The sequence below is a fragment of the Bacillus rossius genome, chromosome 10, assembly GCF_032445375.1.
Source record: "Bacillus rossius redtenbacheri isolate Brsri chromosome 10, Brsri_v3, whole genome shotgun sequence".
Classification (NCBI taxonomy): domain Eukaryota; kingdom Metazoa; phylum Arthropoda; class Insecta; order Phasmatodea; family Bacillidae; genus Bacillus; species Bacillus rossius.
Genome location: NC_086337.1, coordinates 21361946 through 21380745, shown reverse-complemented (window position 1 = coordinate 21380745; position 18800 = coordinate 21361946). Strand labels below are relative to the sequence as shown.

At 35.7% G+C, this 18800-nt stretch overlaps 1 protein-coding gene and 1 long non-coding RNA gene across 5 annotated transcripts in view; both read left to right on the top strand.

Moving 5' to 3' along the window:
• Window positions 1–6283, top strand: part of LOC134535827 (adipocyte plasma membrane-associated protein Hemomucin-like) — a 77725-nt gene extending 71442 nt beyond the window's left edge. For 2 of the 4 annotated variants that reach the window (XM_063375126.1, XM_063375125.1), the window contains exon 9: window positions 75–6283. In XM_063375126.1, the coding sequence (XP_063231196.1) occupies window positions 75–118 (44 nt within the window). In that variant the 3' untranslated portion in view covers window positions 119–6283. The remainder of the gene's footprint in view (window positions 1–74) is intronic. The other 2 variants (XM_063375124.1, XM_063375123.1) reach the window with 1 other exon arrangement.
• A 5287-nt stretch (window positions 6284–11570) lies between these two features.
• On the top strand, window positions 11571–17220 carry LOC134535828 (uncharacterized). The gene is made up of 2 exons (XR_010075714.1): window positions 11571–13958; window positions 16962–17220. It is a non-coding gene; the product is annotated as an uncharacterized LOC134535828 (long non-coding RNA).
• The last annotated feature ends 1580 nt before the right edge of the window (window positions 17221–18800 follow it).

The window sequence follows — 18800 nt, the reverse complement described above, 5'->3', positions numbered from 1 at the left end:
TCAGACTTGAATTGCTGACGCTTCCACTCGAGTCTTCTGCAAGCTAGAAGCAGTAGTTTGGTGTGTTGTTTCAGGAGAAACGTGCGGTTGGTACCGAGGGAGGTGGTGCTACGGCTAAATGTTGGACCCTAGTTCAGGAGGGCGGCCCGTTCATCCGGATTCCATTATCAATGGTTTCCTGAAACCACTCCACACGAATGCTCACAGGGTTCTCCACTATGGGCCGTGGCCGAGTCCTTTCCCACTTTTCGTGACGTTGGCACGTCCACCATTTTGGCCTCTGCCAGTACCATGTTGTTGTGCGATCCAAAGACACACACCAACACCACAGCAACATCGTATACCTATGGACTCTGGAAGTTTACAACACACGATAGGTCGCTTTCCGCACCCAGTATGTACACATGTGATAGCTCTAGAACTTGATGCGTAGGTACCAAATGTGTTAATATCCTCCCTGCTGTGTTATGTTCCCATCCTCCTTGTATGTATAACACCAACAAGAGTTGTACCACGTTGTACGTTTAACAATGGCCAACAGTCAACTTCAGAGAAAGCTCTTCCCAGAGTAATCTGGGAGAAGGTGACCAGTAAAAGACGTAAGTTTAAAATCATTTTTCATTCGAGCTCCTCGATTACGAAGCAGCCTTCGGGATTCGCTCCGAACCTCCCCGACCTCTTTCTCCAGCAGCAATCTTTGGTGTCCACTCCAACCTCATGTCCTGATGGACATCTCGGGACACTTCAACGTGTATGGTGCATGTAGGTCTGTATGTATGACCTCAACAAGATGTAAAAAAAAAAAAAATTAGTTAATATTGGTGTGCCTTGAAAATATTTTTCACCCCACTTCCTTCCTTTTCTCTCCCCTATAGGTTGATCAGTGTTCATTTTTTTGCTGAAAGTTAAAATAAACATTTTCTTATTACAGAGGGTGCAGACCCACGTTAACTCAGCCAGGCTCCTACTTTTCTCTTTGCTCCTGATCTCACGGCTTGGATGTAATTCCTCCCTCTCACCGTGACTGCGGGCGAGACTGCTCCCGTCAGCCCCTACTGGAGCACGAGCCTCCTAAGATGTCGTCTGAACTAGGAAACTCTGGTCAGGCATGGAGATGCTTTTCGTTTCGCCACCGCCAGAGCACGTCAAAGACGCTAAGTTCGTCAAGTTCCCACTACGCCAACTCTTCCTCTAGCACCCTCTTGCCCACCCCGTTTTTCGCTGGTGTTCCTAGAATCGGGTGTCCAAAGCATTGGCCCGTTGACTGTCTCTAAATCCAGTTCCCCTGCTGGTGGAACAAAGCCACGCCCCCAAGCATGCTACTAGTGCCCCTCATGCACGACCTGTCTGTCATCTGTATTACTAAGACAGAGATAGTTCTTCCCCTTCCCGCCAGGTGGCGACTACAGCCACAGGCCGGTCATTAGTCTGAGCGCCCCCGCGTGCCGTCTGCCAGCAGTCTTGGGAACCATTGGGCAGCACGGCCCAGGTCTCTTTATTTTTTGTGGGTCTCTACTTCCTAAGGATCAATTGCCAATCAGAGGCTACTATCTCCTCCTCCTTGGCATAGCTCCGCCCCTTTCCCCTCCCTCCTTTCGGCACCATGGATGGCACCTGAACTATACGAGCACCAGCTGGATTGCGGCTGTTACATTCCAGTGCGCGTACGAGCTAGTCACCGACTCTCGCCTGGCAACTCGGAATTCTTGGTTGCACCGCGTAGAGACAGATCACTGCCTGTGGCGAGATGTAGTCGCTTTTGCATGGGAATACTATTCCCTTGTTGTCTTATTGCTTTTCTGTCTGGTAGCGTTTTAGCAATGCCACTCCGCAAGAGTACTTTATTTTGATCCTGCGCTTCTACCTTGGTCACACTTACTTGATTACTTTGATCACTTACTTCATTACTACCCTCCAAAAGAATAAGAATAATAAAAAATAATAATAAACCTCGGATAAAATCTAAACATTTGGTAGTTGTACCATAATACATGTACATTGTTACCTCTCCCAGTGGATTAGTTCTAAAGGAATTTATTCCTGTACTGTATTTTCTTTTAAAACAGCAATATAGACCAAGCCAGTTAGTTGCAGCTAATGCTTGTAGGAGTTAAGCAAAATTTATTTCTCACTCACTCCGCTCTGGCTCTGGGTTTTCTGCACACTACTGTGTTTCCTTATATAGGTCAGTTCATGCTTCCAGGATTTGTTTTTTATCAACAATAAGTTAGAATTAACTAAACCCAGAGTGGAGGGGCACAGTTGAATATTGTATTGATAGAAAGTCATTGGAACTGAATATGTGTTTTCATTAACATCTTCTATGTAAAATAATGGTAAAGGGTTTGTTTGTGTGTTGGTAGCATATTTATTGGTTCTGACTGGGATTAAGTTTTGCTAAAAGTTTATTTGAATTTTTTTGTGTAGCTCTCCCAGCATATGTTGGGCTGTGGAAGTTATTGGCAGCTGGTAAATGCTGAAGGTGCCATTTCCTTTTTTGTTGTCATTATAAAACATTTAAATGTATTAACAAGAATTTAATTTTTTAATATCTGTAATTACTACAATTTAAGAGGTTGTGACTAAAAATTTTGAGACTGAAATTTTTTACATTGATTTTTTGTGTGTATGTATTTGTACAGAATATTTTTCTTTTGCTTTCAACCAGTATCAATTTATGAAAATTCATGCGTCTGTAATTTCTGAAGCGTGCTTTACTTATAGAGATTGAAACCAGTGTGAGCAAAGGCCCAGACGCAATCAACATGAGTCTTTCACAAGCATAACACAGTATTATACACACACAATTTAATTTAACGAGAGTTTGTTTTCATTTAACGCATGCTTGATTCTGGTTATTACTAATATGGTGTTACATTTCCAGCCAACTAGAATCTCTAAATGTCAATTCATGTAATTAATAAAAAATTTTAAAAAATGTGTGTGCTAACCATATTGTACTAAATATTATTTTCTACTGTTTATTATGTTGTAATACTTTCCCAATTCAACCGCTATGCAATAAGCATTTACAGTGCGCTTTATGAAGGGGGTAAAATGTTTCAACATTTATTTTAGAATTTTTTGAACTATTGGTTTTTATTTTTGAATTCCTTATACCTTTCACCCCAACAACTACAGCAAAATTAAATTTTCACAAACTTAAAAAAAAAAAAAAAAAAAAAAAAAAAAAAAAAAAAAAAAAAAAAAAAAAAAAAAAAAATAATAATAATAATAATAATAATAATAATAATAATAATAATAATGGAAATGTGGTATTCAGAGATGTTTAAACCAGGCCGATGTGCTTGTTTTGTGTTGTGCAAGTACTTAATCGCTATAACTATCAATGCGTAAATATTTGTCAGTTTGGCTAGCCTTATTGATTGTTCATGAAATTGTGAATAGAATATTTTTGCCATTGGTTGTTTAATTCATCATCAGCCACTGGCAGAACCAGTTTCGAATTATGGGGAGAGGTGATGCGATGACCTGAGGTTTTTGGGTGGTATGGAATACCTTCCAGGGAATTGGGAGACTTTTTTAAAGGTATTTCTGGTGTCTTGATAAGTCATTATCAGAAGTAAGGTTTTTTTTAAATTTTAATTTTAAGAGTACTAAAATGTAAAAAAATGTAAGTTTTGAGGATGCTATGAAGGAGGGAGCAGTCACCTCCTTGCTCCTCACATGGGACCATTGCTGTCATCAGCTGCACTTAGTATTAATTTTCTTTGAAAATTGGCAGTTTCATGCAGAGGTTTTTTTTTTTTACGGTTCATTAGTTTTTGTGTAGTTTGCAAATGTTATTACTGTGGGAGGTTGATAATCCAGCTCGTTAGGAACCTTGTCCTTGCCAGATTATCGAACCTTAGAATAGTTTTAATGGGAATACCAAGTGTGGAAATATGAACTATAATCCGCTGGGAACCAGGAAACACTACTAAAATGTAAACCACCAGTAATGATAAACTCTGAGAAAAATAAAAATGTGTGGGGCACAGCAATGCAGTCTTGTAGACAAGGTGAACAGCCAGAATGCACCCAAAATTTTCTGAACACCAGCGGCTCGATTGGTACAGAATTACAGAATGGTCGGAACCACAGTGTGTCGAGTTAATTCGCTGTAGTTAATATGCTTTTGGAAAAACTCTCTCTTCATGAGATGTCTTTAAGAAGGTTATTTCCTGTTCATCTGAATTATTTTGCATGAATGTGTTTGTGTAATGTATACATTAAATAAAACCTTTAAATATTTTTTGTTATGTTTTTGACATGACACTTAACCAAACCCACATTAATAGAATTGTGTTTTGACAAACATTAGCCATGCCGAACAATAAAATCTGTTGTCTGAATAAGTTAGTATTTACTAGTAAGGCCAAAAAAAACTTTCCTGCCGTACAGTTTCAAATTTTGTAAAAAAAAAAAAAAAGTCTTCTAAATAAATTTTGCGTTGAAGAATTTTAGAAATTTTTAGTTCATGTGATAGTTACATTATTATGTAAGTCATAAGTTATCTACTTCACAATCATTGTGTATTTTTTACAAATTCAAAATGTACGATTTATTTTATATATGTGTGTGTATATATATATACACACACAATACATATATACAATATAAAGAGAAAAAATGTTCTGTATACCATAGTTATAATTTGCTTAAATTAGTTTTGTGTATGGTAGATTGTTGTAACCATGACTTGTAAAATCTATGTGCTGTATTTTGCCAGTTTTCATTTGTAGTTTTATGCTATACACCTCATAATAAGTGTGAATATGAATGGTAAAGATGTAATTCGCTAAGTTTTGAAGTTTGTGTGTTAAATTTCAAAACCACACAGCTATATATTTGTGTTATTTTCCTAACAGGCCTTTCTCAGAACTGTGTGTGCTCGAAGCTGAATTTGTTGAATATGCTGTTTCCTAAAATAAAATATAACTAGGTGGACTACTGTGAATGTGAATAGAAGTAAGTTCAGATGATCTACTGGGCAATGTACCATTAGTTGTGGATGAAACCACAAAACAATCTGATGCTTTATTTTTATGCATAGCATCCAGAAGTTCATCTCAAGTTTCTCATGTTGGTGTTCATGATGGCTCTAGTACGATGCTGCCAAAGGTATGGCAGAGCAGGATAGCCACTGTATATTGTTTTAAGACTGGTGTTGTCTTTGCCTTGATAAGTTTGAAACTGTTAGTCTGTTTTGTTCTCATTCTTTAAAAGGAAATAACTAAGGCTAAACAAATGTTTTCAAGATACTGTCCTTAAAGTGATCTAAATGTGACTATTTGACTTGAACATATCTTTACCTGTAATGCTTACTACAACAATGAACAGAAAAGGGGGGGGGGGGAGAATATAAAACATAATGTACGGTAGGAATGCATAACTTAACTTGTAACATTTGGAAGACTGGATGGTAGTGAACTGTACAACAATTACCTAACTTCTGGTGATGACTTGTATTTGAAACAATAGTTTCATATGATTTTTGACGCAGGCCAAACTTCTTGCGAACTGTTTGTGTGTGGGCAAGTGAGCGTAAGAGGTAAGTGGGTTGGAAGGGGAAGTAGAGGAAGGTATTTGAAGGGCACGGCCAAGGAGGTTGGAAAATCTCCTTGGGCGCTGCATTTTTCTCCAAGTGCTATACAAGTTCAAAAATGTGTAACCATATTGGGTGTAGTGAGAGATATGTGGATACACCCACCATCGTATTAAAATGATTGATGTACCTACAACCAGGCTGTGTGAAGACAGCACTATTTGGTTCTGTAAGACTCTGCACACTAAGTATTTGGCTCTGCTGGTTTGTTCTGAGTAACGTGTTTCCATTTATATTTGGACCCTTGCTCGCAAGATGTTTGGCTCGCACTATGCATTACTTCATATGTTCAATTGTATGTGTTAGTATAGGGATATAGGAATATATATATTTTTTTATTATTGTTAAATAATTTAATTATGAACATCTTTATTTTTGTATGGTATTTTATGGAGAGATATGTAAATTAAACTGTTATGGTTTGACTACATGAGTTGGATTGATTTACTCAATGTGCAAATAATGCACACTTGTACTTTTTGGCTTACGACTAACATGCAAGTCTGTAAAGTGTTCCGGTAGTACTAGGGATCATGTTTGGCTGTTGATAAAATGACAATGACACCTTAAGTGTGTTACAGTTGAGACAAACTGTATCAATGTTGACACGTACAGACTTTGCAGTTTTTAAGTTAAAACTTAAATTTATGTAGCCTCAAATCATTATTAAAAAACTTTCCAACAAAAATTGCAACATGATTTTCAACCTGCAGGCGGCTTGTAAACTGTTTTTTGGCCCACAGGTAAATTTTCAGGATGCATTATTTTTCACAAAACCTCCATACATTAGGGATTATGGCCCACCTGTACAGTAAGGAAAGAAAAATTTTAGCAAAATCTCTGAAAGTTAATCAAATGAAGTAATACTTTCCTGTGCCTCAAGATTCAACTGTGCAAGCCGGTCTAAACTTAGGAAATAGGTTAGGATTACTTTAGTTTCTGTTCAGTTTGCCACTGCTAGGCATGTCTGTTTCCTGGCATTGTGTTAGAATGTCGACACTACAGGTAAGATTATATGGTGAATAGCAAAATATAAGTCAATACACTGCCAAACACAGACACATAATTCATAAGGCTTGGCCCGCACACACACACACACACACACACAAGACAGGACACGTCATGATGCGAAATTTTGTCTTCTAGCAGTTGACGTGCATGTATTTATATAAATGCAATGCACACACAATCAGATATGGTAGTATGCTGCCACAAAACTGTCACAATCAGAAATCAGGTGGCAACTACATCGCGAGCAGACTTTCTGATGGCTGCAGTGTTCTGCGCATGTGCGAGTATACAATTTTGGTCAACAAAGGCATGCCCTTGGGTGTTTATAGCTGACTAGTTGAAGACTGGTTTTCATTATTACTTTATTTGTAGTAAATATCCACTTGCAGTATGGAGTCTCTCTTGCTGACCATGACATGTTTATTTAAAATACTACGAGAATATCAGTCTGATCCTAAATCAAACATATCTTTTCGGGTGTCGACCTACTCCCTGCAACACATCTGTGATTAATTTGTGTGGGGCATTGCTAAGAATTTCTGTAGTGCTTACTTATTGGAGTTTTTTTTTTTTTTTTACTTTATTTTGGTTTTTTCATGCCTATCAAGAGCTTTCCAAACTTATATCACTATGTAGCTCACCATGATTTTTATCCTCTTAGTGCCATGTTTTATATATAGCATTTTAATATATTGCAAAATTATTTCTACAGAGTGAAATAAAAACAAAATGCAATTTTTTCTGCACACTACTACATTTTCGTGCTTTTTTTTCCAACCTTCACCTTTGGAAGGAGGAAAGGGATGCACAATGTTTTTTCCTTAAAAATATTTATTGGAACAAATTCAGATTATTTTCATTAACGTGATTTGAGTAACGCAATGTATTTGCACATAATACAAATTACTATGTACAATAGATAACATCATATCATCTTTCTTAGCAAATTATTGAAGATGGAGCTTGATTTTCTAAAATAGCATAGCTAAAGACATTATGTTGTGGCTTTACTGGATCTGTGGTAAAATTAAAAAGTTTGGTGAAAAATTTACTCAAGAACTTTTGGATTATCACAGCTCTGAATAATTAAGACATTAGAACAGGAATTTACTAACAAGTTAAGTACTTAAGAATACGATACAGTGAGGGAAATTAATATTGGAATTATTAGGCTATAAGGTAGTCTGCGCTAGGTTAGTGCATCCACCTCATCAGCATCAACTGGCCATTTTGCAGGAATTGCTGACTTGCAGCGTGCAAGCACCCTGCACGTTTGGACAATGAGAGGTCACTTGCATTTTTACCGTGACGACTGACAGTTTGACATGTGCAGAGAGAGTTATGTTTTAAACAGAACTGGAATAATGATAAATGTAACGAAATGTGCATAAGATTTATTTTTTGAGTAGAATGATAGTTATAACGAGTATAGCTAGTTGCTTACGTGATTGCCTCAGGATATACTACACTTGGGTCGTTCCTGCTGGAGGACTCCAGTTCGATGCTTGAAAGAGTGCAGTAACCTAAGTTGTACAGGGCATCCATGCAAATGGAAATAAATAGCATGTGTATGGAACCGAACAGTTTTTGAGTTAAGCTCATGACTCCCCAGACTAAGGCACATCCTTAACAAATAAGTGGAAGGTCCACAGAGATTCATGTTCTGCCCACTACGGTCCTGACCTCTTCCCCAACAACTACAGCCACAATGCTTATATACTGGATTACACACAAGAGTTAGTACTTTTAGGTACACTAGGTCTGTATGCAGTACAAATTAGTTCTAAAGTTATATTCTATCTTATACTTGTAAAGTTGTATTTAATTTGGGTTTGTTGTGTGTAAACTGTGAGGTTAGGCAGCATTCTCCAATATAACTGATTTCGTTGCCTTAAATACATTCAAATTTTGCAATAGAAACCTTTTGTGTATTCTGTATTGTAAAGCATTAATTAAGTCTCACATTGCTGTTTCCCTTGTGGGTATTAATTGGTTGATATTAATTTAATTACAAACAATATCCTAATTGATCTGTAGACGAATTATTATGCGTAATTATACAATACACTGGTATGCTATTTGCATATTGGCACTGATTTACATTTGAATTGCATGGGTGTTTTTTTCAGTAGAGTTTATACTAATATGAGCTTTACTGCTACAGGATTTAATAAGTTGACATTAAAATTCTTTGCCCTCAAAAACCTCTGAGGCCACTATGTAACATCGCTCCACAACATCAATGCATTCTAGGTATTTTGAGCAATGCATAAAAGAGTACAACATTGTATTGGTTTCCCCCCCCCACCCTCCCTCAATCACGTGTGTTTTCGTGGCCAAAACCGAAAGTGTATGTAGTGGTGTTTCTGGTGTTAAATTGTTTATTATATCTGGGAGGATGCCAGGCTAGTTTGGAACTAACTGAATGCTGTTGCTTGGGTTGTGGGGCCCAGAGTAATCCACTAGGACATTTGGCCAGGGACCGGAAAGTTACTTTTAAAAAGTAACTCAGTTACAGTTACAAATACTCTATTGGAAATGTAACCCTGTTACAACTACAAGTTACACTACTGAAAATAAACCAGTTACAGTTCTGAGAAAAGTAACTGTAAGTTACTTTAACAGTTACTTTGTGAAAAACTAAAAATGTGATATGTAATATTGTTATAATTAAAAGCTAATAAAACATATTGTGTTAAGTAAAGATATATGTTTATTTAAACTGAAATTTTTTAGATTAGGTCTTAAATTACATTGAGTAATTAGTTTACACTACAAAATAATTAAATGTTCGTTCGTTCGGATCATCTTATTGTTCTCAGCACCACACTACAAGCACTTCACAATAAGGTTATTTTGATCACTCGACCGAACTTCAAAATAATTAGAATATGAAGGCCACGGCAACGAAAGTTCTGGACTGCTTTTTCTCGGCTTCTCGCTTCATTAGATTCTGTCATTGCTTTCGCGCATGTGCACAGGTAGGTTAATTAATTAAACAGAACAGCAGTAAAGGGAAGCCTACATTGTACAAAAGTTGAGGAACATCCCGATGAAGCCCGAAGAGTTAACCTTCGGCCATCTTCGGGAGTTTGTTTTTATTTTGGCAAAACGCGTGGTATTTAGAATTAGATTGTAAACATGGCATATAAGAACAGTAAGATAGAGAATTAATTTAAGGAATGTATAGAAAATAAAATGGAAAACATCGTTGGGTATGTGGAGATGGAAGTTGTCTGTGAAACATTTACGAATGGATTGCAACAGTTAGGTTATTCATACTAGGTGCCTCAGCAGGTGAAGATGAATTTATTATCTCTAGCCTGTCCGTGCAGAGTGATAGACTTAACGTGAAACGACGGTTCGACAACAGACTCGGCCATTGGTTGGACAAGCGTGTGTATGATACGTCAATAAAGTGCCATAGTTTTTACTCAGTCTGTTTCCTTTTCATTGCTGGTGAGAACGGGACGAGAGTGGAGTGAGCTTGAGGAGTGAGTATTAAAGGGGAAGGGAGGGAGGGACTTAAGGAGGAGGCTCAGGGAGTTGAGAGGGAGTTATCCTTGCCACCGGGTGGAAGCCCAATTGCAAGAGTACAAATTAATTAATTCATAATTAATACAAGGCGTCCTGGGTGGCCTGAACAGCCCAGGTAAGTTAAATTAACGACGCACTCCTGCCTGCAGCCATGTGGTAGAACCCGCCCTGAGACCATATTTTCGACCTAACTAAGAATGTAGTCGTAAATACTTGAACGCTGCTGTGTTGATGACTTCATAATGAAATGTGTGAATAGATAAAAGATAAATGTATATTTATATAAGATACCAAAATTATCGAGATTATCAAAGAATACAAATTTTTAACGTGTGAAATATGTTGACCATTGGGTGTGTATTATGTTGCTGTAAATAATATCTTTTTTATTCAGTTTCTCTTTAACACTTGGTCTCCAGAGTGCCCTTTATTTGAGCAATTCACTACATCCTCAGTACCTACTTGTAAATTGCTTCTGTTTGTTGCAAGCATGTGAAGAAACTACAATATTAGCTTAGCCTATACGTTAAATTCCTTGGACGCGCCATGGAAATGAAGAATTATTTTCCGTTTGTTGCAGGCATGAGAAAAAATTAGAACATCTGCTTATACATGCGATTCCTTGGACACCACATGAAAATTAGGAATTATTTTTATCAATCCTCATAACTGTGCCTTTTTTACTGGATTTAGAATGTTATTTCATTGCCACTTAAGGATAGTAACTTAGAAAGTTGAAATAAAACTGGTTGTAGGTATTATTTAAAAATCAAAGAGTATGTTTTTACAACCTTATATTTCAATGAAAAAAACTTATGAAATTTGGATGGAGAGAAAAATAGTATAAAGATTTTTTTGCTACATATTCATAATAAATGATTGTACAGTGAGGACGGTAGGGGAATGGAATAGGCTGGAGGAGGAGTGTGGACCAGTTCAGAAGAAGAGTGCGGGGAAAGTAGAGTGAATGCTTGCCACCGGGTACTTCTGTGCCCACTTGCAGCAATAATAATAATAATAATAACAATAACATGATAGGTATATTTTCAAACACATTGATAGTTATTGGTAGGTAAGTTACAAGAAAGAAAGTGTAATATTTGAATCATAAAAAAAGATTTAGGCTTAACCAGTGGCGTAGCCAGGATTTGTGTATGGGGGGTGTTAAGAAACATGGCCCCCCTGTATTAAAGTGGGTGTCTGGGGGTCCTCCCCCGGAAAAATTTGGATTTTAAGGTGTAAAATAGTGCTATTTTAGCAGTTTTCGGTTCTTAAATTTAAATATTTTAATGGTAAAAATTTTATTAATTTTAATATGAAATTTGTTTGAGTGATGAATAAGAAATTAATTAATGATTTGGTGCTAAGGGGGGGGGGGGGGGGCGGTTGAACCCCTAACCCCCTTTCCCCCCCCCCCCCCCCCGGCTATGCCCCTAGGCTTAAAATATTCAATATTTCATTATTCTATTCATGCACAGTACATAAAAAAATTTCTATATGAACTGCACATATATATTTTAATGTAACATGTCAACTTTTATGAGGTACCGGTATAGGCTGAAAGAAATGGACATGGATAGGGTTCTTTTGGGCAGGGCTGTTATGAATAAAAAAATACGACAACTTTAAAAATTACTCAATATTTATGTTTATTTCCATTAATATATTTGTGATGAAACTGTGGGCTCTAACTTTCACATAAATAAATGTATTATTTCTGTACTGAGCATTACCAAAACAGATATTACAGAGTAATATTTCCTCTTTACATTCTACGACCAGATGACACTCTGCAAGTCAACCTACACTAAAGCACACAATTGTGTTGAACCTCAGTATCCATCTATGTGAAAAATTACTTTTATGGTGAGAAACAGAATCTTGTAATTTGTGCAAAAAAAAAAAAAATTATTTGTTATTTTGACCAACAGAATTTGTGTTATCACAAGTTATATAACTTCAGTGTGCCTAGATGTTAAACATAGTTAGTTGAAGTGTAGTACGTTCTGGTATCTCTGAAATAAACTGTTTGATGCAATAACATGCATACATGTATCCAATTCTTTCCCAGCAACCCAAATATCAGCTGATACATTAAAATTTTCTGCTTTAAATGCTATATGGCTAGTAACTCCTATTCTCTTTAAATGTACTTGATTCCTGTAAATGTAACCTGGTAATATTCTATTGGTTATTCCTCGAACAAAACTTAAGCAGGAAAATGCTCAGAATAATGACAGTAAGTACATATACTCAATAACAAACAAAACAGTTCCTGCGTAACATACATGAATCAGCCATTAAACATTAGAATATGTACACACACAAATACAATTCAAAGTTATTAGTTTTAACTTTAAAATTGGGCTTAAATAACTTTCTTCAATTTAAACAATTCTGTACCCCATAGGGAAAGGGTACTATGTCCATTTATCTAAGTTTACAGGAGAACATTTTAAAGTTTTTTATTATAACCAGTAAATACATAAAAATTAATTAAAAATGCTAACCAAATTATTATATCACAATTTTATAAGTATGTACATACATTTTTCATTGAGTTAGGAATTGATAGGCCTACAAACATTATAAATCCCATATTGATTACATAGAAAGTTTAAAATGTTACAATTAAGATATAGACGGGGCACGCTGGAGCAATGGACCCACGACCAACAACGGCCTAGCTTTCCAAGATATCCTGGCGCCCTCCGGACATCATCATCATCATTACAACACCCGTACAGCCCGTCAGGTATTCCCCGGGCCTTCCACAGAGGACCGGGTGACAGCAGGTGTAAATGCATGTAGCTGATTTTGTATTTGCCACCACAGGAAAATGAAACATTAAGGTAACATGCTATAGATACAAAGAGAAATATCATTGTATTAAATTAATTAATTAAATGCACCTGTGGCAGTCTACAAGCAGAACACTCTCGCACTGCTCATTTCACAATCCCCTCCTAGTGTGAACCCCACTGTCGCATATCAAGCGGGGAAAAAAAATTAGATGTTTTAAAATCAACTTCCAGAAATAAATATAACAGCAATAAACGGGAAGAAATGGATTGATTGATTGATTGAGTGCTGTGATTTAATGTAATATTAACCAATGTCTTACAGTCAATAGTTTTTAAGGGCCTTCAAACTAATTTTTAAGTCGACAATAATTTGTCAATATGACAGCAAATGTAATAAATTAAGAAAGACTGGATTAAGATACAAACATAAAGAAAGTACCGGCAATGTAACAGTTGTTGCCAGTAGATAAAGAAGGCACCAACAATGCAATGCCATTACATTAAAGTTTGTTGGGAATAACTGGTCAAAAAAAATAAAAAAATGAAAAAAATTCTCGGCGCTTGACCTCGCCGTCGTTACCTGCTGAGACACATTTCTTACACATTCTTTAAACAAATTCTCTATTTCATTGTTATCGTGCGCAATATTTACAATCTATTTAACATTGCCGCGCGTTTTTCAAAAGAAAACCAACTTCCGAAGATGGCCGAAGGTTAACCCTTCGGGCTTCATCGGGATGTACCTCAACTTTTGTACATTGTAGTCTTCCCCAGCAGTAAACCCGCGGACAGCCGAAGATTCACCCCCTTAGATCGACATGCCCTTCGGGCTGGGTCGGTCATGTTCGGTTTTTTTTTAAATTTTTTTTTTATCTGTACGTTCAAAACAAACATTGCATTATTGATCAAAGAATTGTAGACTAATGTTATTTTATATTTTTTAAGAGTAAAACGCATGTACACTAATATTGCCCTGTTACTAATTATGAGATTTTCAGGTAAGTTATTGAGCTATTTCTGTTTGATTTGTTAGGAGATTAGTTTTGTCAGTTTACAAGTTAACCTTGCTTGTGTTATTCTTGGCAAGTAATCATTTCTTATACAAATTTTTGTACACTATAGGCTTATTATTTAAATTTTAGGTAGCGTGTGGAGATTTCATCTTATGTTCATGAGCGCACAACGTATAAAATCATAATAAATGTTTTCTGCTGGTGTGTAGCAGTTAACCGCATTTAAGTAAAAATATTTTGAAATAATTGTTAGCAGAGCTGAATTACATTCAGGTGAGTGCACTTAATATAATTTGGGGTATTGCAGGAAAAATTATAAATTCCTAAAGTGTTTTTTACTTCCTGACATGTTTAAAATTATTATTCTCTATGAGGGTTGTTTGATACTGCAAGTAGTTTATCATGTTTAACATGTGGATAGGTTAGGATTATTTATTACAAATCTGTAATATTGAGATACTGCCCATGGGTTAGCTGGATTAAAAATACAGTGAAATTTGTTAGGTTAGTAACAATATACGTACAGTGATTCTAAGTACAGTGGAATTTACATTTGGTTAGCTTACGATGGCGCCAATTAAAAATTCTGTAAAATCAATTGAACGGTTGGATGTTACTAACCTAATTTAACCAACCAATATGCATTTACAGTGATTTTTTAGGTTATTATCTCACGTTGCGTTTTGTATGCAAAATAAACTTTGGACTCTTATTAATTTTTTTAAATCTCTAAATATGTACCTGTATTTACTCTAAAAAAAGTTTTTCTAAATTCAGACTTGTTTTTGAGAAATCACTGTTTATAGGTTATATTACATTACCTGTGCAGTAAAGGGCCTGTCACCATGTTATTTAATTGAGTTGCAGATCTTGTTGTTTTTCATACACAAATTGTATATTTTTTATTTGGATATTGCAATGCAGTAACGTAAATTATAACATTAAAAAAGTTATGGTACTCCTTATTGTGCATTACAAACCCAAAGCATCAGTCCTTGAGAGCGATATTTTTAGCAGTTTATAGGTGCAAAATTCTGATTTTTTACGTGAGACAACACATAACCTGACATATAAAATAAATTTTCATTTTGTAACAAATGATTCCTTTTATACGTCAGGTTACGTGGTATTGCAGGTAACTAATCTATGCTTTGCGCCTCCATACTGCTGTAAAAAAATCCCTGTCAAGGGTTGGCGTTTGGTTTGGATACACATTAGAGACTCGTAACTTTTTTAAAACATTTATTTACGTTTCATTGGGTTATAATATTCAAATAAAAAATATATACATTCTTATATATATGGAAAACCACAGGATCTACAATGCAATTAGAGGAAAAAATGGCGACAGCTGCTTTACTGCATAGGCTATCTAGTGTGACCTGCAAAATGTGATTTCTTGAAAACCAGTAGGAATTAAGAAAAGCTGTTTACAGTTTTAATAGAGGAAGATTTTTAGTGTCTGAAAAGGTATTTTCAGAATTGTATAATTTAATTTATGGATAAGCATCAACAAAAGAAAATTACCTTTTTTTAAATTTAGCTAACCAACCATTCACATGATTTTACAAACTTTGTATTGTTTATACTTACCTGCTTGAACATTAAACTACTGTTAAACCATTTATTTAATTTTTTTAAATATCTTTGGGAATTAGCGCAGTGTAATCGAAGACGTTGACTGTATTGATGATTGATTTACTTTATTGATGAGCAACGAAGTTGTATCATTGTTGGATTGGTTAAGAAAATTCAAGGATCAAGGGTACTGATCAATGGTTTTTAACATTATATTTACTTGAGTCCATTGGTAAAACGTTAAAACACTGGATAGGCTAAATTTCCATCGACTGCTTATGTTATTTCTTCATTCTCACTTGAAAACAATTACAGGGTTATACTGTAGTTCACAGTTGCAATACTTGGTTAGGTTAGTTACATAAGTGCTGTTAAATCACGAAAATGGTTAGGGAAAGGTAACTTCTTCATAACTACTGTAAAATGGTGTAAGCAATTCTTTAGGTAAGTTTACCTAGACTTTAAAAATAATTTATTTGGCGAAGTACGTAGTACTAAGAATTACTATGTATTTATCAAATTTGGTTTGTGTGGAAAAGTTGTTACTCTAGGAAATTTCTGAATCCATCTTTGTAGGAATATAAACTAATATTATTAAGAAACAAAAAATACAATGTGTGGTATATTTTAATTTTCTAACTCCCTCTGAACTCTGCAGTTATGCGATTATCGATAATAATTGTAAATCATTGCAATGTAAATCCGACACATTTTGTAGTGATTTCACAACTGTACTATGAAGTAATGCCATCGACTGCTGCAAAATAACATGCTGACATCTATTCTCGTGTAGGCATTTTGTTGATACGACTAAAATATGAGCATATAGGATACATATAGAATCTTACAAATTTTGGTAACCTACCTACTAATACTCTCCCCGAAGACTTTGATTAGATACATGTGACATGCATTACATGAAACAAATTCAACTTCTAAACATTTTGCTTGAATCAAAGCCTAGATTTGCTTAAGCTAATAACAAGCAAATACTTCACTCGAGGCCCTGAGAAACATACTTCTAAAATTGTTTAGTTACTTGGATTGTTAAATACCTAGTTTTTCTGCAATAATGGGCACAAGAGCTTAATTTTACAACTCAAAAGTTGTTGAAGCATCAAATAGAATTATGTTTTGCATATAATTTTTTTTCACATAAATGAGTATTTGTCAAAAAGTATTTGGAAAAAAATATCTGTTTGAAAGGACAAAGAAAAATGTTAATTGTAGTACATAAATGAGAATTTACCAAAAGTATTTGTGAATGTATCAAAATTCTAACTAAAATGGTTTTGAAAGTAATTTATCATTCTGATACGCATAACGTTTTTCTTTGATACATTTATTTATCAGTTTCATTTCTCTTTAGTACAATCTAATCATTTAACTTTGATTTCTTTTTTGTTTCAGGCTTGTGGAGAACAGCTTTTTTTTATCTACTCTTTGGCTGGCCAATGTAAATAAGCAATTATTTCATGAATGCAGCGAGAGAGTTTATTTGATGTATTTTAAAATCACTGATAATATTTATTGGTGTATTTTAAAATCACTGATAATATTTATTGGTGTATTTTAAAATCGCTGATAATATTTGTTTTGTGGCTGGAAGATGGTAACCATGGTGACTTGTGAATTTTTATGAAGGATTAATAAAAAGCAGTAAAAATTATTAATGGTTGTCACAAGGAATTTTTTTTTCAATAATCAATCAATCATCTACACTCTACAGTAACAATTTTCCTTAACTCAAATAATATTTCAATACATATCTTATAAAGTATTCATATATGTACAATATAGACCAATTTTGAGCTATTCTGATATCAGTATATTAGTTATTATGAACATATACTATCAGAACTACCATTTGCATATAGTGCACATACATACATAACACTAGCCAACAACCATTAAAAAAAACACTACTGTTTACACTTATATTAAAAAAAAAACCAATTATAGACAAGTACAGATTATTCATTATTATATTCTAGAGCCAATTCCAATAAGTGTAAGGGCGTACCGGTGTTACGATTTGAATTATTGGTGGAAATAGTGGGCGCCACCACGTGAGTGGGCACGTGGACCCGGCTTGATACTCTTGCTCAGGGCATTACGTGGCCCGTGTGAAGCGAGATATTAGCCCTCCTGATTTTTAACGCAACACCTGTCCCTAACTAAGCCCGCTCTCAGCGTCGGGCACGCTTATAGTTCACCTCAGTGGGCTCTTAGGGCGTCCCACACGCCGCTGACTGGTTAAGGACCCACGTGGCCCCCCCGAACACAAAGACACGTGGTTCAATTAAGTTGGTTTTATTTACTTACACGTTACATGCCATCATACAATCCTTCCGTGATACTGTTAAAAAACGCCTGAGGCACAAATCGGTTTAGTTGAGGAGGCGGACCACACACGTGGTCGCCTCAAGCCTTTACTTAGAACACGGGTGGTTAAAAACTCCGGAGAGTATATAAATCACTAATTAAACAGCCCCACCGATCAAGAGAGACCCTGAGGGTGAAGAGAAAACGATTTGAATTAATTAACTGAACAGAACTACTTATTGGAGAGACAACGGTGATGTCCTCGGGGTGTCTGCAGAGACGTCCGCTCTCGGCCGTCTGTAGAAGGAGACTGGGGTGAGACAAGGGCTTGCAGCAGGAAACATGGCGCTCTTTAAATAAAATTACTAGATACACATCCATGACCAGACCGTCTGTAATAATTACTTATGTGATAAAATATAGTTTGAATAAAGTTATGTGTTGGTTCCGTCGTCGCCCGCTAGGGAGCGTTCGTGGCCGTGCTTGCACGTACTTTATTACAAATATATAACATATTAATAAAACAAAAGGCACTCACTTACTGAATCGTCATGACACTATTTTAGGGGCGAAAAGGAAAGGTTACAATAATATTAATTATAAATAGGGGTGCGGCACACTGCAGCTAAGCGCCCTCTTGCCGGGCTACCAACACACGCACGCACTCGCTGGCGGGAGGTTTGAATATGAACAGAGGATGGAGGTGTTTGGGCGGTGGCATATCGGATTCGAAAGGGGGCCGCAGGCCCGGATGACGTCAAGTGTATTATCAACTAAAGAAAATATTTTTTTTTAAATAACAATATAGCGATATGAAGGAAAATCTGTATTCTGAAGTTCTTGTATATGTTTGGTATCAATCAATGTAAATTAATCAATCTTTGATTAAAAAAATCCCAAAAATGATTAATAAATAAAAAAATT